Below are 12,020 nucleotides of genomic sequence, written 5' to 3' on the forward strand. Positions count from 1 at the left end.
TTAAAATTAAAGTTAACATGCAACAGCTTTGGTAAGGAACTGTCAGCTGCTCTAAGCTAACCCTCTCCTCAGAGACTTTTGATGGATAATCTACCCTGCAAAGAGTAATACTCCCAATGCACTGGTTAAAGCATTGAGAAAAAGCTGAGTGTTATTCCCTCATCTTCAGAGAAATACATAAAATAATTTTCACCAACATGAAGAGATGTGTTCTTGGCATATTAGCAATCTGACAGCTTTGTTGTTCCTCCTCACAACCCCCTTCCTCTCCCAGTTTCAGTTACAAGTCACTGTGGCAACTACAGCAACTGGTTGCAAGAGAAGTGAAAGCACTATTTCTAGTGACTAAGCTATGCGGCAGTTTAATGTCGGAAAGCCAGCAAAATATAATCAGCCATTTTTCTATTAATCATCACTAACCACTCCACAAACCCCACGCGCTTTCTAACCCCACAGATACCATTTCAGTATTACACTGTATCAAGACGTCTACAGGACCTCTCCATTCACAGGTTCCTGAAATATAAACTGGAAAGAAAACTTCCTTAAGCAAATACATGATTCTGCCAGTATTACAGTAATTTAGGCAGAAGGAACTGAACATGAGCATTTTATAGTTTAAGCAAGACCAAACACCCACTAAATCAAATCAGTTTTTAAACATGAACCAAACATAGTTTAATTACTATACTTGTCCTGAGCCTCCACTTTCATCAATTTCTTATTTTGCATCTTCCTTTACCAATACAGCTGTATTAAAAGCACATGTAAAAGACTAGAAAAACTAAATTATACTCTGTAACATGGTATTTAGTATCACTGAAGTACCAGTTTCTCTTGACCTATAATAATACCCATGAACAACCAAATGATGTTCCACTTCACTGGGCAAATAAAATATCCCTATTTTCCCCACACAGAGACTGCAGGTTAAGTTTTTAAAACCTGTCAGAACAAAACAAAAAAAATCCAAATTGAACAAATTGTAACAAAGTACACTAAATTTCAAGAACACTGTAATGTTCAAGCCTTGTTCAACAAAGTTCCACAGAACATGATGAGGTTCATAGGAAGCAAAAAAGACAAAAAGTACCTACAAACAATTATAGTAATTCCAATGAGACTAACTGGAAGAGAATAATTAGAGAAAAAACAAACAAACAAAAACCAACCAAAAACAACCAAAACCCCAAACCCTAAACAAACCAACCCAGAATAAAAAGCTATGGAAGTATCTATTTTGGGAAATGGAATTAATTTGGGGCCTTGCCAACTATTCCTCCCAGCTCCGTATTCAAAAACGTTAGCTTTCAAACATGAGAAAGCCTGCTTGGACAGATGAAACCCTACTCGTCCCACAGAGATCCTTTGGCAGCAGCTACTTATCAAACAGTATGTGTAAAACTCACCTTTCAACACAGTTTGTTTTTTTTTTTTAAGCAGTGGACAGTTTTGTTGCTGTGCATGTTTTTGTTACTCCCTCCCTCAATAAAAATACTGTTTACTGTATGATTTGTTAACTAAAAAAAAAAAAAAAAAAAAATAATCAAAAAAGCCCCAAACAAATCCTTTCCATCAGCTTTAAAGGCAACACCAGCAGATGAATAACTATATAAAACTGGAGTCCATTTGCATATCTTTAGTTCCTCTTCACAAAGGGTAATGGTAAGGTTTCTTTTATAACTAGCCAAAGTCAGTGGTGTACACAGCAGGGTACATATCAAGTACTGAAAAGGCTGACAGTGATTTCATTTAAACTTCTAAGCAACAGTCTGCAGAATCCTCATGTGACAAATACACACTTTCCTAATTGTAACTGCTTTCCAGATTTTGTATTGAAGATCTTAAAAAATAGGAATGTCCCATTATTGAATCCTTTCCCTCACTAGTCAAATGCAATGTTTAAACATCTTGCAGCTCCTCTTTTAAGTGGCATGTTTTAAAGTTCTAGCTGTTGAATTTGCTTTTCTCTGCTATGCTGAGAATCCAACAGTATATATTTTATCTACTGATACATCTTCTGAAGCCTAAAAGTCTCTCTAGGTCCCTGCTTTTTCTTCTGTATTTACTAGTACTGATAGAGTATTTGATTTTGACTGAACGTGTAGGACGTACTTTTTCTTGCTTCACGTGATTGTGACACCAGGCATGTATTTTTCACTGGATCAAGCAGCTTGTAAGATTTTTTTTGGATAGGAAAGTAGAACATTGAACTTCAGAGTTAAGAAAATGCTGTTATTTCAGTCAATTCTCCATTAGATATAGTAAGTGACTTTGTTCCTATTTTAGCAACTGAGTTTGTGGTCTTCCAAAACTTTGGATAAGGAAAAAATAAATCAAAATAAATGAATAAAAAAAGCAGAACAAAACCATTTTGTCACACTAGAAAACCTGCTTAGTCTTCTAAGAAAAATCGCATGCATAGATTTACTTCTGCCACTTTCTACATATAATACTGAGTCATAACTTTTCTTTAAAATTACCTAAAAGATATCTCTGTGCTTTTTTTGTAGCAGTCATAGCCATACCACATGCAATTTTGAAATGTCAGCTCAAAAGGCTAAATGCTCATCAGCAGAAGATAAAAGAAAGATTGCCTTTCTAATTTTTGTTCACTAATTTTTGTGCACTCTTAACTTGAATAAGAAACTACCAGGGACAGTTCTTCAGGCAAAGCATTCTGAAATGTTTTTTTGGTATGACACAAGATGCAATACCCTCTAACTGACAAATCTAATGAAAGTTCATACAACTAGTGAAACTCAAAAGTACTGAGAATTAGAAACGTGAATTTTTATCTTCGTAACTGCATAATTTCATATAAAATCATTGTGGAATGAAACCCTAGAGTGCGCACAAAAATACTCATGGTGTACCTTACAGAAGTAAGTACTAATTTCTGTTTTAAGCTTCTTTGACCTGCATATGCAAAATAAACAGCACACAGGGAGGAAAAAGAAAAACCACAAAAATGTACAGCGTATTCCTATATCCATTTTTGTACTTTCACATGATTTTGTGAAAGTATCCATACTTTTACATTCAAGGATAAACAGCTAACAGACATTAGTCTGGATTTATTTAGCTTTCAATTTTCTTTGCAATACTGGCTCTGGTAGTATTTTTCAATGTTTTTTTAATGCTGAATTTTAAGCAGCATTTCTTAGTCTCTTCCCTGACTTAAAAATTTTCTGAAGGCATTAGGCATTCAAAAAAACTCAGTACCCTAAAAACCATTAAAATAAATTCCCAAAAGAAACACACAAACCACATACATAATTAAGAAGCATCATCCATGAATGCATTCTGTAAGAGTCTCAAAGGCTTTATAAATACTCCTTTCCACTCATACTATGTTTCATCACTTTTCTGTTTATTTTTCTGATCCATACTTCATTTTAAATGCAGTCAAGGTCCCTGTGTTGAGATAACAAGACTATATTTAATTATTTGGCAAGAAAGTTCAGGACAATTCAATTGGATAAGTGATGAAAAAAAAAGGGAATACTGGTTCTGCCTTAAGGACATACAGTAACAGAAATCCAGTTTACTGCCAGGAGCAGTACACTTTCTAATAAAAAGATCAACACAGAAAAAACAGTTAATGTGCAGCACATTTGATTTCTAAAGCAGCTGGAAATATTCCAAGAATCTCAGCAGTTTTTGCTCTCAGTTACCTACTCACTACTTACCTACTTTCATAAGAATCTTAAATTCTCTTTCAGTAATATGATGCAACACAACTGATGCATACAGCATGGTAAACAAGTGTAACACCACATTACTTATTTTGAAAGTGAAGCTTTACTTATTTTTTTTTGCTCTCTGTACAAGTATTGCATTTTAAATGCTTTTTTCATTTCAGACACTACAAATATATCATGCAGAAACCGAAAGTAAAGGTGAAAGCAAGTATTATATATTTGAGAGTATTATATATTGAGAATATTTGCTTCCACTTAACAGAGCTATACTTCCATGGATGGCATTTCAATAAAGCAGATTACACTATCTCAGTATAAATTTTGAAAATACTGAAAATTAAGTATTTTACACCACATTCAATTTACCCCAAATATATAGCCACAGTAGCCTAGTTTCACACAATCTTTAAAGAACCCGAATATTGACACTGGCTTTCTTGTCATCAAGCAAACACATTTTAAATGCCTCTTTTGACACAGAAGATGAAGAGATTACAGCAAAACCATACTATTTGTACTAAAGAATCAAATACAAGAAAACAGTTTCCACAGCTAACACTGCAGGTCTTCTCCTGTGTGTATCCATCCTACTCAATGGATAAGGTAGCTGTTATAGAGGACAAGGATGAGCAGCAGCAGAGGGGAAAAAATAAATCCACAAGGAACAGATCACAGAGCCAGTATACGATACCTAACAGAGAAACTAGATTTAGATTGTCAAGTCAGTCCTAAGAGCTGGAATTTCGTAACTTGGAAATTCTGGGCCTGCAATCTAAATAACACAGTTCTAGTTATTTTATTGGGGAAAAAAAGAAATAAATTCTATACTAGGCAAAATTCAACCATCACACATCAGCGGAGTATGAACACTGCAAGACCTAATGTACCACTGTCTTCAGAAAAACTAACTGGTGGCAGCAGGTCACTTTTTAGATGACCATTTGCCAAGATGTGCAAGTGCCATCTGTCCCTCCCACACAAAGGTACAGTTTGAGAGTGTCCTGTCCCAGTCACCCCCCCAGCCTAACACTGGGGCTCTGGAACTTCCCAGAGACACAGAACTTTCAGTCTAAAACTCATTTATGCTTTAAAAAAAAAAAAAAGAGGGCAAGCTGATGGCTGATGAATGCAAGCAGTACTAATGTAAGCTATCTTCAACAATTTTATATTTCAAGAAATATTAAGTCGAATTTCTTAGTAAAGAGGTAATGCACTATCTGATGCAAATCATACATACCTAAGCAGCTCCCCAGTGGTCCCCCATATTATCCTAAGTGCAAAGCGAGTTATTAAGAAGTCAGCACTGACAACACTGGAAACTGAAGTCACCCTAAGGCTCTAACATCACCTACTGCACCTCTGGAAGTGGATACTTAGGTACAGACTTTCTAAAAGATAGACAGGTGCCTGGCATTAAAAGATGATAGATGATAGATAGATAGATAGATAGATAGATAGATAGATAGATAGATAGATAGATAGATAGATAGATAGATAGAAAAAGAGACAGGAAGCAATCACCCATCTCCTATCATGGGTGGTTAACAACTTCTGATCCTACACTCTTGAATCAGCAATTCACAGATGATAGCCTGAGAAGCCATATAATTAGTTTACACATGACCTACAGAATGACAGTATCTATGTAGTTTAAGAGCAAAAAGCTTGGAGTATAACATCTGTGTAAGAAACTCTGATAACTGAAAAGGGCAGAGCTCTCAAAATCAGTGGTGTAGTGACCTGACCTACAGATACATAAATTAAGGAGCTACAGAAGTTGCAATTAAGAAAGTAAACCAAACACCTCCACATATGCCTGTTTCCAGAGATGTTGAAACCACATTATTTTCAAATTCTCTAGGAAAACAGCACTAGTGTTTAAACACTGAGCATATATGTTTCTTCTCTGATAACTTAAATAGCTTAATTGCTCTTCTTTGAGATGTCTGGAAAGGCAAATCATGTTTCAACTCCAAGGGAAAAAACACACTGAAAAACATTAAAGGGATCATTTAAATGAAGACTGCTATGAAATGGTCCACATCACTCATTGTTAGTTTATGGGTATATGCGTATTTAACTCACACATACATGACTTCTGCTTATGCTAAAAAGAACACCCAAAGAAAATCAGACAACTGAGATTTGGGTCTGCAGCACAATCCCTTCTGTTCTGCTTTTAATTCAGGTATCAGTTTTCCAAGACTAAGCACATTCACATTACAAAGAGTAGTCCTTCTCAGCTAAAGACCACCAATTTATAATAAAGCCCAACTTCAGAACAGTTTTAAACTGTGCCTATTTTTTTTTTTACACTTCTGACATAGAATACAGGAACTATACTTGTGTCCAACAAACAGGAAACTGAGCATAAACAGAAGCTGAATCTCTCTGCAGCCTTGAAAAGAAATCTAATCATTACTTAAAAAAAAAAAAAAAAGGAAAAAAAGGTCTTTATATTTCTGTTCCTGGCATCTAATGACACTTTAAAAAAAAATAAAACCAATTACATTACCCTTTTAGGATTTGGGGTTTTTTATGAAAGTTACCAATGGAAAGAACATACATTCCAATCCTCAACTCTCACGTAGGTCATATTCTTTCTTATGTGGTCTTAAAAAAGCAAAAACAGAACAAAAACACACTACACCCACCAATCACGACTGTCTTAATTAAGACAACGCCAAATTCTTAAATGTCAATCCCCCCCTCCCAAAGACAACAGTACCTATTTAGAAAACACTATTAGTTGCTTACTATCAATGTCAGCTTTTATGCAGTGCACCACTAAACAAGAATACCATTTTACCAAGTAAATCATAACAGACAACAGTCAATCAATCTGGTGTTTGTAAACACCACGGAGAACTAAAGGCTGTTTGTCAACATCAGTCAGTAAGTAGCTACTTACATTAACAAAACTTACTATGGGAAAGGACTGCAGTCTCAAGATACGCATTTATTTAGATTATTTTAACCAGCCTTAACTGTCCACAACCTGAGACTTGGAAGTCAGCTTTCAGAAAAGCATCGTTTGTGTTAAGAGCCCTCACTGTCTTAGCCTTCAGAGTCCTGTCAATCCAAACCATGAACCTGCACATGGAAGCAGTTCCTGTTTTGAGAAACTTTCTAAACTACTGTTCTCAAATCAGTAGTTGAATTCAAGGGGTACACAAACATACTGATGTTTTAAATGCTACCAACTAAAAAAATACTCCATAAGGACAAACTTGGCTTTAATCCCAATAATCCAATTCTGCACATCTTAGCCCAGTATATTATGTCCCAAATGCTCAGCAAAGCCAAAACTGTATCTTTCTACCACAGAGCTTTCCATCATTGCTAAAATCCCAGAAACACTGTTGAAATGCATCTCAGATTAACTGAAAGAAATCTGAAGAGATGCTACTGTTCCTTTAAATTAAGATACAGTTAAGATAATTGAAGTTCATGCTGAGCTTTTAAATTCCTGAAATAACGATATTAAGAACCTTCATTTTGCTCCAATTCTGTTATTACTTAGGAAAACATCACCTGAAACAGCACTGCTTTCTGATGTGCCACTTCACTAGCCTCACCAGATCTACAGCCATCTACCAGCCCCCCAATCACCACTGTTAAAATACAGTAATATGGCATGTTACATGTAAAGAGCAATTTCAGTTCTGGTGCCCATGCTTTAAACTTGCACTCATGTAACAAAAGCTCCTGCAAGAACTGTGAAAGACACACTAATATAAAAATCATATTAAACAGAACTTCTTATAAAGTGTAACTCTTTGTAAGCAAATACAGATTAGGATTAAAACTCTTTGTCACATGCATTCATTTTGTTCTAATAACATTTGGTTATTGGGCAGATATTTGATAGCCCTGTAACTCTATTTCATTTGATTTATTTCAGGCTCTAACGTGACACTAAGCAACTAATTTACAGTCACTTACTTGCTAACTTTAAAAAAAAAAAAATAAATCTGCAAGGTACCAAATTCACCCAAGCCTTGGTCAGCACTACCGCATTTACAAAAGGCAAAATGCAGATTCAGAAAAAAAAACTTCTAAGAAGTTTCTGTGCCTGACAAGGGCAATAGTTGCTGTAGCAATTTTTTATGCTACTTAAAGTTTATACCTAACTTAGGGGAGATTGGCATGATTCGTATCTTACATATGCAAACTTAATTTCCATTTGGGGGCTCTTAAACTCAGAAGAAGTTCAGATGCCCAAATTCCGAATACAGATAACCTTGAGCTTGGCTGTTTTTTTGTTTTTTTTTTATCTGAAGGTCAACTCCACATGCCCTTATGAATTCACTGGTTAATTCTCAACATACAGTGATGACAACAACTGAACACACAACATGATTTGGTCTGACAAAAAATAAAATGGTTTCCAAGGAAATGACAGACCACTTGACCACTTACTGATTTCTCTGGGGATTATACTGCATTTTTAATGCAATTTCACAAAAGTAAAATGTATGCAACAAACATTAATCCTCTGAGTATGGCCTTTAAGCAAAGCATATAAGTAACGCACAGAAACTTCAAATTGTTTTGTGAAATCACTGGTTTAAAATTAAACAGGTAAATAAGTAAGGGTTTCTCTCAGATAGTTTGCTTACCTCTGGGGGGGGATATAAGGAGCAGATACCGTTGGCATAACTGTACAGGGTTCAACCACGGTTTTCTTGGCTTTTTTTGTCTTTTTTCTGACTTTTGATGTAGACCTAGCAGTTCTGACAGATCCCTCCTTTCTACAAACACCATTTTTTATTTCAGCTTCTCCATAAATATTTAGAGGTCTCCGTGTGCAACCTGGTGGAGTATGTACATCGCAATAGGCAGTCTTTTTTACAGAGAATGTTGTCCCACTGCCAGTTAGTTCTTTCACAGGTTCCATTTTCATATATAGACCGGCCTTTTGAGCACACGTCACATGGAATGCAGTATAGCAGTTTGCTTTGTGGCACTGGATGCAGGCACCAACACCTTTCTGTTTACAGAGGTAGCATGTTAACTTCCATCTGGCTGGGGGAATGTTCCTGACACCATCAATTGGTTCAATAAAAACTGTATTGGCAAATCCAACCTCTGGAATCCACAAAGCACACACCACGTGTCCCCAACGATCATCATCTGTCTTTTTAAAGGCACCTCCCTTGTTTGGGCACAGCACACAGTCTACAGGCCGAGAACGGGACTGCAGACAGTGTCTGCAGAGCCACTGGCCCTCAGGTATATATGGCACCCCATAGCATTCCTGATGTACTGCTAAATTACACATATCACAAAACAGGATTACATTGCTGTTCTGACATTCACCATCCATGCATATACAACACACCGCATCTTCATCAATTAAAGACTGATGATCACCCTGTTTTTGGTTCTCACAATAAGACTCTTTTTCAAACCTATCCATAAGGAATTCAAACATATTTTGTGAAACAACTGACACTCCATCGCTTTTCCGCTTCTCATTTATTATTTCTAACCATGCATAATCTTCTTCATCCATGTCATACTCAACTTCATTATCAAGTTCTTCTGCTGACTTCTCAATGAATTTGTAATAAACTGGAGGTCTCCGTGGAGCTGAAGGGGGACTGTACTCAACAATCCGTACTTTTGGTTCTGGAAGAGGAGTTGCTGTAGCAGGTATACCGTGTGAGCTCGGGAGAGCTTCATTTTTCTTTTTCACTTTGTTATTTTTATGCCGTTTGCTTCTTAGACATACTGGTGGTCTTTCACTATTTTCTTTATTGCTGTTGCATTCACTCATCTCCTGGGCTGTAAGATCATCTTCTAATATAATCTCTAAAGGATCAAAGATACTGATCCTATGCAGGCGACCTTCAATTTCTATTTCAACCATTCTTTGAGCTTGAGCGTATGTCAAGGTTTCTCGCGTGGGGGAGTGCTTAATACTGCATGGGGAAGAAGAATGCCTTGCAGCTGATACCCGATGACATCTTCCTTTTCTCCTCATTTGGTAATGTTTACCTAAAATTAGAGCAGCAGTTAATATTATGAACTCTAAACAATCATATTAAAATACTATTTTTTTTTTATAGCAATGAAAAAAACCTTTGGTTCTATAGCCCTCAGCCTATTTACTCATTAAAAATAAAAATGCTGTTACCCTTACTTAATAGAGCTGCTCACACTGGTTTGTCCAAATTTAACCTAATGATAAACAGTTCTCCCTAATAACACCTTCTGTAAGTAAACACAACTATACAAAACCCTTCATACTGATAGGTCTCCTGTAGGAGATTTGTAAGGCCTCTGCACGAGAAAAAACATTTCAGAAGTGCCACACAAAAAAGTCCACATTAGGTACACTGTAAGAAAAACTTAAATATAATCATTTCTAATACCTTAAGTGTGTCTGCAGTCTGATTTTTTTTCCCCAACAGCAACAGATTACTTTCTCCAGATGCCCCCCCAAAACAAGTAACATAATTGTGAAAAGAAAAACAAGTCTTCCCCTATTTTTTTTCCTAGCACAATGTGAAACAGTCACATTAACAACTCAATTCCTACAGTGATACTTAAAGCTAAAAAAATGGGCATACTTCCAAATTTGGCAAGTACGCAGTTTGACAGCTCTTTACTTTTTCACTTTTCTCCATTCTTAGCCAGCCTATCATTCATTACAAAATGACAAGAACACAATTAACATGCAGTGCACCGTAACTGCAACAAGGAAATATCCCACCTCTAAAACAGACTGGACTTACAGCAAAAACACACTCCTGCACGTCAGTGTGTGTGAACATGCACCTTTCTCCTTTTAAGAAATTCTTCAAGAGTTCTGCTTCTCAGAGGAACTGGGGCAGATAAAAATTTCCCTGTCTTTAAATCCAACCCCAAGCTCTTTAATGTAATTTTAAAGTTTATCACCTACTGGAAAAAGATCATTCCACTACCATACAAAAAGACAGCTCCCATCCCCAAAGTAACATGACTAGGACAAGCATGCATTTGGATCACAAAATCTTCCATACTTATGTCTTTTGGCATTTTAAAGTTGTTTGTTGGTTTGTTTCTTCCTATGAAGGCTGAAAATATTGTAAAACCAATACCAACTGATAAGGTCAAGTTTAAAAGTTCTATTCCTTTCCTTCTTTCTTCCTAATAAATCATTAATAAACAGCAAAATTCAGTGTCAGCCACAGAACAAACTCTTGATATTTAATCACGGGTCTAAAGTATTATTAGGGCTTCACCGTTTCAATCCTACACTTCCAAGTCAGTGTCATGCATTATTAGAATAATGCAACTAGTGTTAGCATGTACTACCAAAATAGCAGAGAAATAGAGATCAAAACACAACTACTGTTGAAGACTAGGGTATCTGTTTCAAGAAGAAATAGCAAGGACTGGAACAATTATACATAAACTACTCCATGTAGCCTGCCTTTTGTTTAGTCTGTGATGCCAGTTTCTAAAGGTGCACCTTCAAAGCGCTGAAGGAACTCCTTTTACAGGAAGGCTAAATAATTTAGGCAGCTAGTGTAAAGACTAATTCTCGAGAGGGTCCTATCTACTTGCTCCCACAAACTGATCTTGTTTTCCCAATCTAAAATGTTTTTATTATTCATGTGAGAACTGTGTTGCTCACAGATCTGACTTTTACACCCTTAACTCTTATTACTTGTTTTTATGGCACAAGCACAGACAACAGTCGGTGTTTAATCATGACAGACCTCTGATCTGTTCCATATAAACAACAGATGAATAAAAAAGGCTCCACTTCTTCAAACAAGTTTGACAGAAATATTTAATGATTTAATCCTGTAAAACAACATACTCATTTCTTAACTGCAGAGAAACTTTAAAGCACTAACACTGCTACAGAAGGTCCAATAACTAGAAAAAAAGGCATACTAATAGTTTAACTGAAATTAAAAGTTAGTTCTCAGTTTCACAACACATTTTATAATTCAGAGACCAAAGATCACACAATGGCCCCGATTTCTGTTTATTGTTGTGAACAAATAATGAGGGCACAGATGAGAGATAACCTTCAGAAATCAAAAAAAACCCGTGCAACTTGTCTCCACTTCGCTATTGAACTTAACCCAGTACCACAAAAACACACACTAATGCTAGGTTTCCAAACTCTTCATCCCTCCTCTGCTCAAGAGATTCTCAAGCATGGCTGCAAGCAGGCAATGAAAAGAGGAAGAAAATATTCAAAAGCACAAGTGTTCCTGCTTAAGGACTTAGGGCTACTATTGTAAAAGTCAAACTGTTCGATCAAGAATGATAAAAAATGATGAACTAACATCTAAGCATCTCCCCTATAAC

The 12,020-nt window shown here is 36.2% G+C and overlaps 1 protein-coding gene across 10 annotated transcripts in view; it reads right to left on the minus strand.

Moving 5' to 3' along the window:
• BRD1 (bromodomain containing 1) overlaps nucleotides 1-12,020 on the minus strand; it is a 70,192-nt gene that overhangs the window by 47,174 nt on the left and 10,998 nt on the right. For 9 of the 10 annotated variants that reach the window (XM_062634193.1, XM_062634192.1, XM_062634197.1 and 6 more), the window contains one exon: nucleotides 8,327-9,707. In XM_062634193.1, the coding sequence (XP_062490177.1) occupies nucleotides 8,327-9,693 (1,367 nt within the window). In that variant the 5' untranslated portion in view covers nucleotides 9,694-9,707. Of the gene's footprint in view, nucleotides 1-8,326; nucleotides 9,708-12,020 lie in introns of those variants that run through there. The other variant, XM_062634201.1, reaches the window with a different exon arrangement.

This window comes from Pezoporus occidentalis, unplaced genomic scaffold, assembly GCF_034315485.1.
Source record: "Pezoporus occidentalis ecotype Australia unplaced genomic scaffold, CSIRO_AGI_Poc_V1 ctg42, whole genome shotgun sequence".
NCBI lineage: Eukaryota > Metazoa > Chordata > Aves > Psittaciformes > Psittacidae > Pezoporus > Pezoporus occidentalis.